Here is a 20,091-nt window from a genome sequence, read left to right on the forward strand (position 1 = left end):
GAATAGTCCCTGGCTCTATCTTATATGAAGGATAGCCGTATGCCTATCCCATGCATGCTTAAACTCCTTCACTGTATTTGCAGCTACCACTTCTGCAGGAAGGCTATTCCATGCATCCACTACTCTCTCAGTAAAGTAATACTTCCTTATATTACTTTTAAACCTTTGCCCCTCTAATTTAAAACTGTGTCCTCTTGTGGTAGTTTTTCTTCTTTTAAATATGCTCTCCTCCTTTACCGAGTTGATTCCTTTTATGTATTTAAAAGTTTCTATCATATCCCCTCTGTCTCTTCTTTCTTCCAAGCTATACATATTAAGGTCCTTTAACCTTTCCTGGTAAGTTTTATCCTGCAATCCATGTACTAGTTTAGTAGCTCTTCTCTGAACTCTCTCTAGAGTATCTATATCCTTCTGGAGATATGGCCTCCAGTACTGAGCACAATACTCCAAGTGAGGTCTCACCAGTGATCTGTACAGCGGCATAAGCACTTCACTCTTTCTACTGCTTATACCTCTCCCTATACATCCAAGCATTCTGCTGGCATTTCGTGCTGCTCTATTACATTGTCTTCCCACCTTTAAGTCTTCTGAAATAATTACTCCTAAATCCCTTTCCTCAGATACTGAGGTCAGGACTGTGTCAAATATTCTATATTCTGCCCTTGGGTTTTTACGCCCCAGGTGCATTATCTTGCACTTATCCACATAAAATTTCAGTTGCCAGAGTTCTGACCATTCTTCTAGTTTTCCTAAATCCTTTTCCATTTGGCGTTTCCCTCCAGGAACATCAACCCTGTTACATATCTTTGTGTCATCAGCAAAAAGACAAACCTTACCATCGAGGCCTTTTGCAATATCACTTATGAAGATATTAAACAAAATTGGTCCCAGTACAGATCCCTGTGGAATCCCACTGGTAACATGACCTTGTTTTGAATGTTCTCCATTGACTACAACCCTCTGTTGTCTGTCACTCAGCCACTGCCTAATCCACTCAACAATATGGGAGTCCATGCTCAATGACTGCAGTTTATTGATAAGCCTTCTATGTGGGACAGTGTCAAAAGCTTTACTAAAATCTAGATATGCGATGTCTACTGCACCTCCACCGTCTATTATTTTAGTCACCCAGTCAAAAAAATCTATAAGATTTGTTTGACATGATCTCCCTGAAGTAAACCCATGTTGTTTTTCATCTTGCAATCCATGGGATTTTAGATGTTCCACAATCCTATCCTTTAGTAGGGTTTCCATTAATTTGCCTACTATTGATGCTTGAACAGCCTACAGCTATCAGTCTACAGCAGGGCATTGTGGGAATTGTAGCTTCACGACAGCTGGAGGGCCGCAGGTTGAGCATGCCTGCCATAGAGGATAAATGGAGCGGTCGGCCTGCTGCTCCATCCAGATGAGAGCATCGCCCCTCCATTTTCAGGATGGGTGGGGGTCCCAAGGGGTTGGACTCCACCGATCAGTTAGTTATCCTCTATCCTGTGGATAACTTGGCAAAACACCTTTAACTATAAGATTTTGCAGCAGAAGATTTAATCCAGAGGAAGATTATTTTAATGTAAATAAAGGCCAAAATACAAGAAAAAAATGCTAAATATTTAATATTAGTTACATTTTATTTCAGGGATAACCATCCTCTCAGTTACAATAGTCCATTACCACCAACAGGTACCAATGTGGGATATATCACCACAGACTTACGCCTATGGTGCACCGGTTATGTAAAAGACAGTGACTGAGCCTTTACTTTATGGGAATTGCATATGTTATTCAAGAAAGTAAACTCTATTGCATCTGCTGCTGTGACTGCTGGTAGTAAACAGGTTAATACATTAGGAAATGTAAAGCATGGCACTTAAGACTGGATCAGAGATTATCTTGTACAGTATGAACGTGTGCATCTCATGCAAGACAGAACAGGTGACCGTTATCCAAGAATTGTCCTATCTGTAATAAGTCAATTCACCTACATACTCAAATCTTCTAAAAATATCCAAAATATTTCTATCCTTTGAAATAGACATAAGCAATCTGTCTAGTAGTGTGTACATGGCAAACATTCACAATTCCTTGTAATGCAGACTCATTTTTTTCTGTGACCTGCAGAAAATAATGTCCATCATTGATATTGCTGAAGCTTCCCCAAAGCTTGAACTCATTGGATCAGGAACCTCAGAAATGCAAGGTGTTCATTTTCACAAGGATCATGGTTGCCATATTGTAGGCCTTCTGTGTCGGTGTATCCATGCCAGAGACTGATGATTGAGGTGGTAAGGTATACCAAGGGCAGCATTACAATCCCCTCACATGATAATGTAAGGTCTGAGATGTTATACGTCATAGAGTCACCACCAGGATCCAAGAACTCAACGTGCAAGTTGCCTCCACACATTGATGGTACAAGTGTGAAGTTCTGCTCTCAAGATAGACCTGATCAATAAAGTGAATGTGTGCTTCTTCCGTAGCAGTCTTCTCATTCGCAGCCATCCTTTATGTCTCAAAGTACTTGTAGATCTGAGAAACGTAATGCATCACACTCTGCCAGTCTGGACGATCTGTGAACATCAACTCATTGAGCTCCTGCAGTGAGAAGAAAAAATGATTAGAGAGGATATGTGGCCTCTGCACTATGAAAATCACTTACAAGACCTAAATCTAATATCTTCAGGCACAGTGGCATAGCTATAGAGGTGCAGAGGTTACACCAGCACTGGCCCTGGGGACAACATGACATTTGGTGGATTTGGATACCGATTCTGCATTAGGAGCTGTGGACTTGTTAGGTTCATAAAGAAGTAAATACTAAGTAACTAACCTATCAAACACTGACAAAAAAAGAAGCTATTTCATATTTAACTGCTGGTTCTATATTCGGGGAGTCTGGCTGCAGGGTCCTTTACATAGGATTGTATGTGTTTGTCTATGGAAAGTGCTTGCAGTATTTACAGGTGAAACTCGAAAAATTTGAATATCATGCAAAAGTCCATTTATTTCAGTAATGCAAATTAAAAGGAATTGCATTAATGCAGCTTAAAATTAGAATTTTGTGAAAAGGTTCAATATTCTAGGCTCAAAGTGTCACCCTCTAGTCATTGATTAATCCATACCCCCTGAGCAAAGGGGACCTGAGATTGTGACTTTGGAGTTTCATAAGCTATAAGCCATAATCATCCAAATTATAACAAATAAAGGCTTGTAATGCATGTAATGAGTCTCATATATTAGATTCACCTTTTAAGTTGCATTACTGAAATAAATTAACTTTGCACGATATTCTAATTTTTTGAGTTTCACCTGTTTATAGACAATACAACTTTCTCTACTCACCAAACTGGCTTTAATTCCTATGCTTTCAGCAGCTTGAAACGCTAACATTAGATTTCTCTTCTGTAGAATAAAATAAAGATATTAATAAGAGCAGACATCAAACTGCTAAGAATATGGCTTAAATAAGTGTTAATGAGGTTGGAAAATCTGATATCATAAGTACACATGAGCTGTCAAATGATGGGATTCAAAGAAAACAGACTGTGACGGCTGCAAACAGACCGATTTTTAATTCTTGTACCTCAGAAACGGCTGACCACGTTTAATAAAGACCAACTGAAAAAATTATTCGTAGGTCAAAATGAGTACAATGCAATCATTAAAAAATGCACCCAAAAGGTGTACATAGCCTTTAAAGGGTTGTCTCACTACAGCAAATGGCATTCATCATGTAACGTTAATACAAGGCACTTACTAATGCATCATGGTTGCCTATATTTCCTCCTTTGCTGGCTTGATTTATTTTTCCATCACCTTATACACTGCTCATATTCTGGGGTTATGACCAACCTACAATCCAGCAGTGGTGGCTGTGCTTGCACGCTATAGCAAAAGACTCTGGCTTCTCTGGTGGCAAAGACCACGGGATAGCGCATAAGCATGCAATTTTTCCTATAGTGTGCAAGCACGGCCACCGCTTCTGGATTGTAGGGTGGTTGTAACCCCTGGATATGAGCAGTGTATAATGTGATGTAAAAATGAATCAAGCCAGCAAAGGAGGCAATATGGACAATCACAATACATTAATAAGTGCCTTGTATTAACTTTCTCTACATGATAAATGCCATTTCCTAAAAAGAGACAACTTCTTTCAGCATCATTACGGAGTAATTCACATGTATAACTTGCTCTGCCTATTGAAATTATTTTTACACTGGACCAGGCTTGTACGAACAAAGACGATGCTCACAGGAGAGCCTATGCACACAGACTCTCTGCAGATCTTTATGGCACAGCCACATGGCATCAGGATACAAAGATATCCATCTCTGGTTGGCGGTTGACTGATGATCTCTCTTTAGAGTGATACATTGACTCCCACTCTAATAAATTTTAGTTTTATGAAAAGTAAATTTTGTCTTCTGTTTGCCATACCCCGCAGAGGCATACCCAGATCTCACAGGACCCCATAGAAAAAAAATTGTATAGGACCTCCTGCACCACCAAAATCCCAGTACATGTGTCAAACAATACAAGGCAATGCGAAATGTAAAGTGTGCCGCCTGGGTTGCTGACAAATTACAATGTTTTTTTTATTAAGCCGAAGAAATAAAAAAATAATAAAAGTGTCACCCGCGGCCTCACCCACGTTATCTGACTTCTATGTTGAAAATGTGCTTTAAAAATATGGTGCTCAATCTTTCACCATATTTCTCAATGTATTTACAGCAGATAACTGGTATAATTACACTGCTAAATCTCCTGCATCACTTCACATATTACAAAGCTCCTTTACTTCACATTTTTACAAAGCTCCTGCAGCCACCACTAGGGAAAGCTCAGTGAATGGGTAGTTTATACAGTTACCATTTTCATCAATGGAAGCTGTAAATATTACAGGTTAAGGCTCCTAGAATTCTGGAGAAGGGTTGTTGATCACGGGAGTTATTCTGATTACCTGATTGGAGTTGGGGAGGAATTTTTTCCTCTGGATCAAATTGCATGATAACCGGCTGAACTGGATAGACGCATGTCTTCTTTCAACCTTATAAACAGTGTTACTATGTTACCTCTTTGTACTGATCTCCCCCTAGTGGTGGCTACATGAAAATGCAGTGTTTTCACATTAGAAGTTAGTGAACGCCAGACCCATCCCCTCTCTGGAACCCCCCTTAGCAGTCGCATGGTGAGCCTCCATTCAGGGGCGTACATAGAAATCATTGGACCCCATGGCAAGAATCTGAGTTGGGCCCCCTAACTCCACCCACTACCCACCTCTGGCCCATCCCACCACCTGACTGGGCCCCTCCCCTGCCACCCCCACCTCTTGTATTCCTACTGACCCAGAGAATGAAGGGCACAGTAAGTTTTGCCGCAAAGGGAATGCCTTAGGAACAAAACCCGTAAAACGGTGGAGAAATTGAGTTTTTTCAAACTCCACCCCATTTGGAATTTTTTTGTCTGCTTCCCACTACATTGTATGCCATATTAAAGTACAACTTCTCCCGCAAAAAATAAGCCCTCATACATCTATGTGAACGGAAAAATAAAAAAGTTATGGCTCAAAGAAGAGTAGCGGATGCATGGAAAAGCCTTCCTGCAGAAGTGGTAGCTGCAAATACAGTGGAGGAGTTTAAGCATGCATGGGATAGGCATAAGGCCATCCTTCATATAAGATAGGGCCAGGGGCTATTCATAGTATTCAGCATATTGGGCAGACTAGATGGGCCAAATGGTTCTTATCTGCCGACACATTCTATGTTTCTAAGAAAGGGAAGAAAAAAGAAAAGGCAAAAATGAAAAACCTCAGGTATCCTAAGGGTTAAAGGGGCTATATAACCCCTATTTATGCCCCCCAAAATGCCCAGGCAACGCATACAAATAATACTTATGCCCAGTGGGGGGGTGCAGCCAATAGCAGGCCGCGTCAGAAATGAGCCTCCCTAGCATCACCTGCGATGCTAGGGAGGCTCGTTCCCATTGTGGCCTGCTATTGACTGCCCCCCATGTCGCTGGATTTAATTTGCGTGATGGGAGGGAGGCAGTGGCTGCTTTGGATGCCCGCACAGCCATGTGGGTAACGGGGAATGAGGTAAGTAAGGTGCCCACAGTGTGCTTTGGAGGAGTAGGAGGAATGCACACTGTCCTTCTGAGTCTGAGTCCTCTATGAGCCTACTGCCCCCCCCCCCCAAAAAAAAAAACAAAAAAACACTGCTTGTTGCTGCCCTCTGCCCCATCAAAAATACCAATATCCATACAACCAGAACCATGTATGAACTCTTTATTAAAAGTGACATTCTTACTGTGGCATGGCACACTACCTGAGTGTGTTTATTCTGGCCGGGTTCTGTGTTCACCGTGTACAGTCAGTGACCCAGTCTGGGCCGGGGGGGTTGCGCTGCGCTCACTGGCTGTCGCTGATGACTTGAGAGGGGCGCGCACGCCGGGTGCATGCATCTCTGTGTGTGCTTGAGCCTGCTGCTTCTGCTGCCTGCCAGCGATACACAAAATGTGAAATGCAGCAGAATAGAGAGCAGATGTAGTGCCTAGGAGCAGTCGAGCCAAAGCCAGGGGGGATATACTGCTGGGAGAACACAAGTGGACGTCCCAAATCAATATCCCATGACATGAATAAACTGTCTTGTGCAGAGTAGATGTAGATGTACCTTCCATGTGCTCCGGGCCCCCCTGTGCCGCGGGCCCCATAGCAACGGCGTGGTCTGCCTATTTTGGCGGTACACCACTGCCTCCATTGAAGGTCTCTTTATCCTGAAATGGGTCTTATAGAATTTTTCATAGACTGAATAAAAATAAAAATACAAATTTTTAAGATCTACTATATGACTACAAAAATAAACCTGGAAAACCTATGTAATCCACAAATTTCTTGCCAAAACAGGAAACCACATGGATCCAGGAGAGTGGAAAAACATTTCCCAATGTTCCCAATGCTTTCTTCTGCTGAAAACCAATTCTAAGGCCCCTTTCAGACGAGTGAGTTTTCCACGAGGGTGCAATGCGTGATGTGAACGCATTGCGCCCGCACTGAATCCGGACCCATTCATTTCAATGGGTCTGTGTACATGAGCGTTGTTTTTCACGCAAGTGCGGGTGCGATGCATTTTTCACTGATGGTTGCTAAGAGATTGTTTGGAACCCTTAATTTTTTCATCACGAGCGTGAAAAAAGCATCAATGCGAATTTCACCCACGCAATGAAAACTGAACCACTTAACGCAATTGCATCCAAAACTGACTGAACTTGCTTGCAAAATAGTGCGACTTTTCCTGAACGCACCCTGAACGCATCCGGACCTAATCTGTATCGTTTGTGTGCAGAGGCCTAACTTTTGCAAGAAATAGGCCACTAGACACTACACATTAGAACATTTTCTAAACAAGACTCCAAACAGGAGGACTGATTCTACTGCTGAGAGATGAACCATGGACACAGAGAGAACATTGGACAGAGGATTCTTGTTCTATTTCCCACAATGCGGAAAATTGTATTTATATTTTTTTCTTTACTTGAACTGTTTGCTTTTTAAAGAATGCCACGGATCACATACAAAAGAAATAGACAGTGCTCATGTGAAAGGACCTAAAAAGAAGGAAACTTCTATCATTCGACTTTTGACCCCAAGTTAACTGTTCAGACAACAACGGAAAACAGCATCACTGGAAATCAAGTCAACCAGCCTGGATTGGTTGCTGTAGTTAACATTAGTATTTCGTCTTTACATCCGTCAACCATTCTGAGACTATACATATAACATAACTATGAGTGAGCTGAGACGCCTTGGACCCCTGGGTGAGAACGAACAGTGACATCTCCACAGCCAACAAGGAGCCATTGCTTCATTTAAAGAGGTTGTGCAGTGCTATAATACTGGTGACCTATCCTTAGGATAGATCATCAATATTACATCAGCAGGGGTCCGACTCCCAGCACCCCCAACAACTGGCTGTTAGAAGAAGTAGTGCCGCTCGTGCGCTTCATGATTACCTGTAAGCCATCTGATTTAAAGAGTCAAGACTCTACCTGTGAGATGACGTGCACATAATTTTGAATTGGAAGCAGCGCTACCCCTTCAAAAAGCGGATTGTTGGGGGTGCCAATAGTTGGACCCACACCGATCGGATATTGATGACCTATCATGAGGAAAGAGTACAATCCGTAAGAAAATTATGGATAAGCCGGTGGCGAAACACTTTGTTGAGTGTGGTCACTCTGTCAAGCAACTGAGATTCCGTGTGATCAACTCGGTGGGGTTCTTGAGAAGAGGAGGAGACAGAGGATGTATCCTTAGGGGGGAAAAAAAGAGCTCAAATGGATCTTTACTTTGAGGTCATTACAACCCTTTGGCCTTAATATTGAATTCAATGTGAGTGGTATTGAATGAAATAGAATCATGTGTTTTAGATGTCCAATTCAGTATAGTATATAACTTTATTTTATTCTATTTTTAATGTCACTTTTTTTATATCACTTTTTATAGATGGTGGCTGACATTTGGTTGCCCAAAGATATCTGGACTCCGCTGATTAGTATATAGGCGGTGGGAAGATGATATATATATATATATACATACATATATATATTTTATGTATATGATAGTTTTTAATACATCATATATGCTCAGATATATGGGTGGTGGCCCCATGGCTGAATTTAGCTATGAGATTGTGCCCATACACTAAGTAACCCCATATACGGTGTAAGCCCATACACTAAGCAAGCGCCGCTGTATCCATTCCGCCCACTGAAGCTGGTTCCCATGGTGAGGAGGACGCTGGAGAGCCGCTGGTACTGCGGCAGAGGGGCGGGAGTTGGAATGCGATCATGTGATGTTCACATGATCGCTGTGCTAGTGTGCAGTGTGATGTGAGCGGTGAGCGGTGAGCGGTGCGCGGCTGTGGAACGGCGCACACAAGTGATGAGCTATCAGACAAGCGCAGTGGGGAGCGAAGAACGCCAGTGGGGAGCGAAGAACGCCAGCATGCAGCCCGGCCTTCTCCATGTGGACACCATGATCAGCCATCGCCTCTTCTGAAGGTATACACAGGTGTTTTTTAATGTGTATGATCATCACTATGGGAGGCTATGTAAGGGATTGGTCACCCTGATTATATCTAGGTGTGTTGTTGGGCGTGGTGACACCCATTGGATTGGTCTCATACTATTGGGGGAGGGACCATATTCACTATATATGGATGGTTAGTATCACTTGGTATTTGCTTGAGAAAGGCTACCATGTAGAGTTCAATGAAAAAAGTTCCAGAATTGTTATTTCATGGGAATCCCAGATATCTACTAAAAACAGAAATGTCAGTAGATCCAACAGATCCTCTTTGAAGAGTAACTAAACTTTTATTCAACTTTTTTAACTATGTCCCAAATGCCCTAAAAATAATTTTTCTAAAACTTTATTAATTGATTTTCACTTTTTCAGAAATTTCCACTGCACTTTACTATTCTAGCACATTGGTGACTTGTCAGCAGTGTACGAAGTACGAACTGCATTGTATCAATGGGGCTGCAGAGAACAGTGTACGGGTAGGAGCACACATTGCTGCTTCTGCCTGTGCCCCCTGAGGTTGGCTAAATGCTGACATAGCACATCAGTATCCTGTAACAATCTGCTATGTCCGGATTAGTGGAGTGGCTCCTGCCTGTGCTCAGCTAATCCTGGCACAGCACATGGTTACAGGCAATGTGTGCTCCTGCCCGTACACCGTTCTCTGCGGCCCCATTGATACAATGCACACTGCTGACAAGTCCCAGAATAGTGCATTTAAAGCGCTGTTGCAATCAGGACTTAAGGTGGAAATGTCTTTACTAAAAAGTCAAACTCAATTAATAAAGTATATTAAAAAAAAATTTTTTTAGGACATTTGGTTATACCAATGTTTAACATCATCCTTTCCTCGGGGTTGCCCAACTTTTCATTCTGAGAACCACATTGTCAGATTAAGCCACACCTAAGGGCTGCAGTAAAACTTGAAGAGGCACTAAAAATGTAGAGAGCTTTATGGCATATTAAAATGATATGTTATAAATGCCTGATGTGGAAGTCAATGGAATCCACACCGATCAGGGACCCCCTTCTCCCCCAATTGTCACTGCTGAGAAGAAGAGACCTTGCATTCAGCTCCCTCCAATGTAGAATATGGGAGTTCCAGAAACAGCCCAGCATTTCACAACTAATAAACTATGATCGAGAAGGCCTCAGTCATGGACACCCACCTTGACACTTAACCTACACTTTTCTGGAGTGATAACCATGTTTCAGGAGAGTCTTATTCTCCTAATGTAGTCAAACATGGAAACTACATGGAAGCAGTCTCGCGATACAGACAAGCATGTTTGTGTCCAGATGGTCGTGGGCCACACTGAATGGCATCAGGGGCTGCATGTGGCCCCCAGGTCTCAAGTTGTGCACCGCTGATTCATGGTTTCAAAAACATGAAAATTTTTAAAACATTAGCCTTATATATCTGCTCTTTTATGACTCATTGGAAATGTTAAGAAATGAATGGATTTGCTATATGATCGATCAAAAACGATAAAACACGGATGCTGATCGTTCTTGTTGGATTGTGGTTCTTGGACAAATATACAGGATTTGTGATTTCCAGATGTCCCCATCAGTTTAGTCAATTTCTTGTTATACAGGGTTACATGGAGACAGGAGGGAGATGGTACTAGTTAGCCCCATCATTTTTGATTACTTGCTCTTTGTCAGCTCCCCGACTTTCACAGCTTTATAACGTGGGAATGAGACAATCTGTGAAAAATGAACACCTTGACTTTCAGGAAATGATCATTATACCAGCTAAAAAACACTTTTCTCTCAGAAACAGAGCACTGAATTTATAGAGCCCTGGTGGCGGCTGTAGAGCGGCTCTAATTGCCCGCAGTGACCTCAGATCTTTTATAAGTTCATATGTATGTGGACGGCTTCCTCATATTTATACTTTCGTTGTAGAGATGACATAAGCTTCATAAACCATCTTGGCGCCTGGGAGGTGGAGGCTGGATGTGCACAGAAAGATCAGGTTTTAATCATACAAGATGACAGACGGGTTGCCTAAGAATCTTAAAAATTGTACTAATTACAACCAGGAATTAAATATTAAAAGTGGATTAAGCCTCAATTAAAGGGGCTGCGTCTATAATTTATTATGGGTGTCACGTGGGCATCATCTGGTCTAGCACTATCACTATGGTTATGTATCACAGGGTTGGTTCACTCATTTTCATGGGTGTCAGCCAATACTACATTTCCTACAAGAAACACACTGCCGGGGCGCCTGACAGAAATATCTGATATGGGACGGGCTATCAAATTGACAGAATATGTAATGGATATAAGTGAGAGGACTGTGACTTGCAGTTAATTAGCAAAATACAGGTTATAATTGAAATAGCCTTTGCTAATGGATCTACAGGACAACCACAAGGAGCATTATCATAACCCTCCTGCAAATAAAACATATATTCCCAATAATAACTACATAAAGTACCAAAGTACCAGAGAGAAGTGACTTGTAGAGACACGGATGGCAGAGCAGAGCTATTAGGTCTCACAATAAAATGAGACATCATTTCCAAAGCATCAATAAGGGATTGTCCAGGATTAAAAAAAGGGGGTTTGCTTTTCTTTTCCAGAAACAGAGGCACATCTGTTTCATGGAATGTGTCTGCTTTTGCATCTGGTATTGCAGTTCAGTCCCATTCACTTGATGTTTCTGGGAAAAAAGGACCAGCCATTTAAAGAGGACTTGTCACCAGAAAATGCAGTGTAATATACAGACAGCATGTTATAGAGCAGGAGGAGCTGAGAAGATTGATGTATAGTTTTTTGGGAAAATATTCAGTGAAACTTGTAATTAAAATAGTTTTCCAAGATTATTTTTTACTGATGACGCATCCTCTGGATAGGCCATAAGTATATGATCAGTAGGGGTCTGACAACTGGGACCTCATTGAATCACCTATTTGAGAAGGCACCAGAGCTCCTGTGAGCACCGCGGGCTTCTCCCTGATCACCAAGCACATCGTCGTACATTGTATAGTGGCTGTGCTTGGTATGATGCTCAGCCCCGTTCACGTGAATATGGCTGAGCTGCGCCTAGGCCATGCAACACATGAACGTGTCGTCACTCAGCCTAGAAATTGCAGAGAGATGGCCGCTGCCTTCTCGAACAGCTGACCAGCAAGGGGTCCCACCGACCCTGCAGATAGGTCATCAGTATAAAAATCTCAGAAAACCCCTTTAAATGAAATCTCTGCTTTTTTTTTTTTTTTTTACTTCAGTTATACTGTACACGGGGAGGTGTTATAAGTGATTGATAGCATTCCCTGTGTAAGTGTGTATACAGAGATAGCTGTCAGTCACGGATAGCTGTACACAGGGGAGGTGTTATCAGTGACTGATAGTGTTCTCTGTGTAAATGTGTATAGAGAGATAGCGGTCAGTCACTGATAGGTGTACACAAGGAGGTATTATCAGTGATTGATAGCATTCTCTGTGTAAGTGTGTATACAGAGATAGATGTCAGCCACTGATAGCTGTACACAGGGGAGGTGTTATCAGTGATTGATAGTGTTCTCTGTGTAAACCATTCTAGGTTTCTAGGTTTATGTTTGCTGCCATATCGGTTGTCACCAAAAATCAGTATAGACTTTATACAATAGAATAATCAGGATATAGATGAAATAATACAGTCTGTACTCATGAGAATCAACACATTTCTATACCAGCAATCAACACATTTCTGAAACATGAGGAGTTATTGGCAGTGTGCCCCATTGGGCGTAGGGCATGTTGCTACTTGTAAAGGTAAACTCTGATTTACCCCATTGTATGTGCAATCCCCCGCAGAGGTGGAGTGGTCTTCAGAAGGATGCTATTTGTAATATTAGAGCTTTAATCACATCATTAACATATCATTAAATAGACTGATGATAAATGTTGTTTATACAGAGCACAATGCCAATGGAATCCACAATGGAAAACATAACCCATCTATAACCCACATTTATGTTTCCATAAAGGACAAATACGTTTCGTCTGACATTTAGCAAGCATATCGAGCATTACACAGGGGAGAAGCTCAGATGAAATTTCTCAGAACTTTTCTGGATTCCAGGGCTAAACTGATATCAAGTATTTCAAGGGAGGTCAAGAAATATGTACAGCTATGTGGAAAATGTGATCAAGAACGTTTCTGTCGCAGGAAATTAGACTTACATTTGTAAATTTGGAGATTGTGAATGTTTAGATAAGGAATGGGCGCAACACAAGACAAACCTTGGAGGCAGGCAGGCAAAGAGATGATTCAAAAAAAGCTGCCCACATAATACAAAATAGCAATTGATAACTACACTCCCAGACTCAATCTACAAATTATTTGTTGGGGGAGGAAGATAGATGGTTCCAGATATCTTACAAAACACAGGACTGGAAAAGTTACAATTCAGCCTATCCAAATCCTTGTTTCCTTCGACTGGGACCATTAGGGACTATCAGGAAGGAACGTATATATTAGATCGTCAGTATAGCGAATATCTTTATGATTTAACAATCAATATGTTAAGTGCTTTAGTTAAGTAAAAAGATAATTTGGAGAGATGACATGCGGGGAGATCAGGAGATACATAAAGGGAGCCTGTCAGTAGTTTTGTTGACGCAAAACTGCTGACAGACACATCCCTGCTTTTAATCAATGGAGAAAAGATTAAACTTGACTGCCACACGTGCTGCTGACAGAAGTGTAACGAAGACTGCTACAGCCATCAATCACAGCAGATCGGAGGGGCTGTGAAGCTGCTCATACATGGAGTTGAAGCACTGCGGCCTGCAGCTCCACCCCAATGCACTTCTGATGCATTTGCATCAACTACACTTCCAGCATTCAAAATTCATTTTCACAGCACTCTATTAATGAAAAGCAAGGACCTCCTGTCCCCTGCTCCTGCATACAGATGCCCTTTAATTTGTTACGTGTTCATTTTTTAAAACTATATATTTAAAGGGATTATCCGACCTCTAAAGTATCCCCCCCAATACCCGGGCCCCTTGTATGGATTATACTTACCTGCTCCCTGACACCCACATCCCTCTGGATCCCTGCATGGCCGCAGCTGCATCTCCCTGTTGCTCAGATCAAAACATTCACCAACGGAGGGGAAGGGGGGGTGTTGGGCGGGGGACAGCCAATAACAGCCTCCTTGAGGCTGGTCACCATCGCGGCCTGCTATTGGATGCTTCTCCCGTCGCCGGATGTTTTGATCTGAGCGACAGGGAGATGCAGTGGCGGCCGTGCAGGGATCTGGAGAGAGACAGGTGTCGGAGAGCAGGTAAGTATAATCCCTACAAGGGGTCCGGGCATTAGGGAATATATTTTAGATATCAGATAACCCCTTTAACATAGAAACATAGAAACATAGAATGTGTCGGCAGATAAGAACCATTTGGCCCATCTAGTCTGCCCAATATATCTGAATCCTATGAATAGCCCCGGCCCTATCTTATATGAAGGATGGCCTTATGCCTATCCCATGCATGCTTAAACTCCTTCACTGTATTTGCAGCTACCACTTCTGCAGGAAGGCTATTCCATGCATCCACTACCCTCTCAGTAAAGTAATACTTCCTTATATTACTTTTAAACCTTTGCCCCTCTAATTTAAAACTGTGTCCTCTTGTGGTAGTTTTTCTTCTTTTAAATATGCTCTCCTCCTTTACCGAGTTGATTCCCTTTATGTATTTAAAAGTTTCTATCATATCCCCTCGGTCTCTTCTTTCTTCCAAGCTATACATATTAAGGTCTTTTAACCTTTCCTGGTAAGTTTTATCCTGCAATCCATGTACTAGTTTAGTAGCTCTTCTCTGAACTCTCTCTAGAGTATCTATATCCTTCTGGAGATATGGCCTCCAGTACTGCGCACAATACTCCAAGTGAGGTCTCACCAGTGTTCTGTACAGCGGCATAAGCACTTCACTCTTTCTACTGCTTATACCTCTCCCTATACATCCAAGCATTCTGCTTGCATTTCGTGCTGCTTTATTACATTGTCTTCCCACCTTTAAGTCTTCTGAAATAATTACTCCTAAATCCCTTTCCTCAGATACTGAGGTCAGGACTGTGTCGAATATTCTATATTCTGCCCTTGGGTTTTTACGCCCCAGGTGCATTATCTTGCACTTATCCACATTAAATTTCAGTTGCCAGAGTTCTGACCATTCTTCTAGTTTTCCTAAGTCCTTTTCCATTTGGCGTTTCCCTCCAGGAACATCAACCCTGTTACATATCTTTGTGTCATCAGCAAAAAGACAAACCTTACCATCGAGGCCTTTTGCAATATCACTTATGAAGATATTAAACAAAATTGGTCCCAGTACAGATCCCTGTGGAACCCCACTGGTAACATGACCTTGTTTTGAATGTTCTCCATTGACTACAACCCTCTGTTGCCTGTCCCTCAGCCACTGCCTAATCCACTCAACAATATGGGAGTCCATGCTCAATGACTGTAGTTTATTGATAAGTCTTCTATGTGGGACAGTGTCAAAAGCCTTACTAAAATCTAGATATGCAATGTCTACTGCACCTCCACCGTCTATTATTTTAGTCACCCAGTCAAAAAAATCTATAAGATTTGTTTGACATGATCTCCCTGAAGTAAACCCATGCTGTTTTTCATCTTGCAATCCATGGGATTTTAGATGTTCCACAATCCTATCCTTTAATAGGGTTTCCATTAATTTGCCTACTATTGATGTCAGACTCACTGGTCTATAGTTGCTCGATTCCTCCCTACTACCTTTCTTGTGAATGGGCACGACATTTGCCAATTTCCAATCTTCCGGGATGACTCCTGTTACTAATGATTGGTTAAATAAATCTGTTAACGGTTTTGCCAGCTCACCACTAAGCTCTTTTAATAATTTTGGGTGTATCTCATCAGGCCCCTGTGATTTATTTGTCTTCACTTTAGACAGCAAACTTAGAACATCTTCCTCTGTAAAGACACATGCATCAAACGATTTATTAGTCATCCTTTCTAGTGGAGGTCCTTCTCCTTTTTCTTTTGTAAAAACTGAACAGAAGTATTCATTAAGGCAGTCGGCTAGCCCTTTATTCTCTTCTACATACCTTCCGTCCTTTGTTTTTAATTTAGTTATTCCTTGTTTTAATTTCCTTTTTTCATTTATATATCTGAAGAATGTCTTATCCCCTTTTTTCATAGACTGAGCTAGTTTTTCTTCTGCCTGCGCTTTAGAAGTTCTTATAACTTGCTTGGCCTCTTTCTGCCTAATCTTGTAGATTTCCTTATCTTCATTGCTCTGGGTTTTTTTATAATTACAAAATGCTAGCTTTTTATTTTTAATGATTTGGGCCACTTCTGCCGAGTACCACAGTGGTCTCTTCCTTTTTTTGCTTTTACTGACAAGTCTAATTGAATTTTCTGTTGCCTTCAATAATGCACCTTTTAAGTAGTCCCATTTCTCCTGGACTCCATGTAATCCGTTCCAGTCTGATAAGGACTCATTTATGACTAATTTCATTTTTGAAAAGTCTGTTTTTCTAAAATCTAAAACTTTTGTTTTTGTGTGGTGGGACTCTTTCACAGTTCTTATATTAAACCACACTGACTGGTGATCACTAGATCCCAAGGTTTCGCCTACAATGACATCATATACCGAATCCCCATTTGTGAATATCAAATCCAAAATGGCCTCCCTCCGGGTTGGCTCCTCAACCATTAACTTGCATCGTATGGGTGTTGCGAGTTACAAGAAGTGGGATGAAGGTGTATTCTGGGGCCTAACGGCAATTCATAGGGTCCCAGAGTAGAAATGAACCCTTACCTTTATGACAGCAAACAAATCATTTGTAATTCAAACACCTGCAAAAGAGTGGTTTCCCAATAAAGGAACCGTTTCTGCACACAAGTGGATTCTCTCAGCCCCTGGGCTCTGAAGCAGCTACTATAGCGGTAGTTACACCCGAGGGTGTATGAGTCTTTACAAAAAGAATAACCATGAAACCCTAACCTGTCATTTTAAGTAGGGTCAAGTTGCTGTTCGGTATTGCAAACCTTGACTCTTAAAGGGTTATAAATTCCTTCCAAGCAGGATTATGAACAATGCAGCAATAGTAAGCATGTTAGATAAAAAAAATGCAGAAATCACTAAAAGTATGGAAAAAAATAGGTCAAGTAATAAAGAACCAGCAATGAATCCTCTAGGTGACTTTCACAAAGATATCCAGCAAGATAACAATGTGGAGAGGGTATATAAAAGGGCACATATATTACACTATAGGTTATTACAGCTCATATTTTACATAGCGTTATTGTCTACTTATTTTACTGTTATGCAAATACTTATTTGGGTGCTGCATGATTACAATAGACTCTATATAGTCTAATGACATCCAATGGCTTCATCAACTTTCTCTGCTCATATACAGTATATGGTACATGGTCATCGTCAATAGTGCAGTAGATAAAGAGGGATGACCACACACAAGGTACTGAATCTAAAGGTCCCTCATATACATTCAGGGGCGGACTGGGAACTTAAAGTGGCCCTGAAAAAAAATACTAAAAGTGGCCTTGTTTTGTAGTCGGGTCCAGTTGAGGTCTCAGATACTGAGGTTCTCTGAACTTGGTCCTAACTCTTAGGAGCTTGCACATGTACATAGGTCTTCACTGTAGCTCAGCTAGACTCCACACTGACTAACTTACCAGTGGCAAGCTATCATAGCATGCCAAGATGTTATCCATAAGGTTGTCCAAACAGTACCATTAGGTACATAAACCTAATAAATTGCAACATTTCACTTAATACCATCACTAACTTTTTTAGCAATTAATAACCCTTTGTAGTAGTTTTTGTCGGGTACTGCAACAGGTTCCCTTTAAACCCTGAATTATTTATTTGGATAGGTCTGCTGAGTGCTGAATAATATTTCATATGTAAATTATATCTTTAAAGGCATTTGCCGAAAATGTAACACTTGTCTAAAAATGCTGCTCCAGTTTTTTATGCCACCACTGGAGTGATTTTTTAGTTTTTGCACAGTTGTTTAAAAAGTACACTTTCCCATCCTCTTTTCAGAAGTGTAGTAAATTAGAAAAGTCAAAGAGCAGAACTTAAAAAATTACCCATAAGTCTTTTATAACTCATTTACTGCAATGACGAGGGACACTATGCACTTGTCCACTGAAGGTCGAGACTGGGAACAACTGATTCTCAGAAGTGCTAGGGGGTCCAACCAGTCTCTTTTATGACATATCTGGCAAAATTTTGGGACAAATATTTTAGGGACTGGAAAACAATAGAAGAAAAATGTGGTCTATTTTAAGCTATTATAAGACTTACAAAGACTGTACGGTATGTCCAAAAGTATAGCAGGTTCAATGGGTTTGGTGGATGCCATAAGACTGCTTAGTGTCCAATGTAAAGGTTGATGTAGGAGATAAAATGGTCTGGGGCTCTTTTGTGGAGGTTCGGAGAAGGTCTTTTTTTAAAGGTGGTGTTTAATCTCTATGAACAAAGCGAGCTCGATAAAAAATGTTTTATTTCTTATTCGTCTTTGAAGACTTATTCTGAATGTCATATTTGGAGTCAAGAAGGAATTTTTCGCTCTTAATATTGGGCAACTGGCATCTGCCTTTTGCCTTCCTCTGTATTATAGGTTGGACTTGAGACTTGTGTCTTGTTTCAACTGTGTAACTGAGTTTTCGTGGAGACGTGAAGCGCTGACCTAAACTTTGGGATGAATCAGAAAGCCAAGTGTATGGGATTTACCACACATAAGTACTGCACTCAATAATGGTTTTGTAAGTCAAGCGATATAAATCCTTACACTACTGTTAAATATGGATGCCTTTCTTCCATATTTTTGGAATGGTCATTGAACATGTGTGGATGTTCTTTTTGGGATCACATATTTTTGGTTGTGTATTGTAGAATATACTGAAATATATTTTGATTTACTTTAAAGAAACAACACATTTCCTTTTTTTTGTCCTACTCCTTGGCTCCTCTTCGGATGGGTACAGGTGGGTTAGTGAGGTTTTATGGGGTAAGTAACATATGAAGTGGATTTTTTGTGACATAATGCATCTTTTCACAAAAAAATACAAATAAAAGAATAATAATAATGTGGCCTTCAGTTTTTGAATGTCAAGTTGTTATTTGCTCTCTTGGTCTACAGATGTTTAAGACATTTTGGCTAAGAAATGGGTGAAGGTGTACTCCATAGTACTGAACCCAAACCTGTCCTCTCTGTCACAGTTGTAGTGCAATATAGAAAATGGATTCAATTTGATCAGTTGCTATGAGCTACTACACATTTTGTCTAAGCATATTATCTGTTGTTTTTTTTTTCAATTTAAATGTATAATCTGTCTTTTTTATGGACAGCATGCTGTCAATATGATAACCTGAATGCAGATATTCATAATTTTATTATGAATGAGCTCTCAAACCTTTCTATTTTTCATGGTGGATTAAATATTAAAACTGAATTGACTAACACAGCAATCGGTGACAGGTTAGCCATGAAATCTGCGCTCACAAGGTCAGCATTTTATAAAAATAAAGACCTGATTTATACAAATAAAATCTCTTCCAGCCCAAGGAACATGGTCAAAATGTTTCATAGAGCTTAGCACACTAGTCACAACTATAGATATCACCGTCATATCACAGATGACCCCTTTCTGAGCAATCAGGGGGTCCAGCTCACAACCCACTGGGCAAAAAATAAATGGTTGCATGTTAGCAGCTCTCCATCCTGACTCATAGAGGCGGGATTCTTCTATGATGTTCATATGCCCTAAAGGGCACATGGACAGGGGTTGTCTTGATGTAATCCTGTTAATGTTGAGCTCTGCGTGGACATGAAAGACATACAAAAGACAACGGGTTGTAGTCCAGAGGATTAAAAGACCCCAAACGATTGAAACACCCTCTGAACCTTATTGATGCACCACCGGCCAAACAGTTTTAACATTATCTGGGAGAACTTTCATGAACCCGTTGCCTTGATACAAAGCCATAACTCACGT

General features: G+C 41.0%; 1 protein-coding gene across 4 annotated transcripts in view; it reads right to left on the reverse strand.

The window, feature by feature from the left end:
* Positions 1–1,592: 1,592 nt before the first annotated feature.
* The window catches only part of SPECC1 (sperm antigen with calponin homology and coiled-coil domains 1), a 375,500-nt gene continuing 357,001 nt past the window's right edge, over positions 1,593–20,091 (reverse strand). For 2 of the 4 annotated variants that reach the window (XM_044283769.1, XM_044283770.1), the window contains exons 14-15: positions 3,340–3,399; positions 1,593–2,592 (exon numbers count right to left, since the gene is read on the reverse strand). In XM_044283769.1, coding sequence (XP_044139704.1) covers positions 2,503–2,592; positions 3,340–3,399 — 150 coding nt within the window. In that variant the 3' untranslated portion in view covers positions 1,593–2,502. The remainder of the gene's footprint in view (positions 2,593–3,339; positions 3,400–20,091) is intronic. The other 2 variants (XM_044283771.1, XM_044283774.1) reach the window with 2 other exon arrangements.

The sequence above is a fragment of the Bufo gargarizans genome, chromosome 3 (genome assembly GCF_014858855.1).
Source record: "Bufo gargarizans isolate SCDJY-AF-19 chromosome 3, ASM1485885v1, whole genome shotgun sequence".
NCBI lineage: Eukaryota > Metazoa > Chordata > Amphibia > Anura > Bufonidae > Bufo > Bufo gargarizans.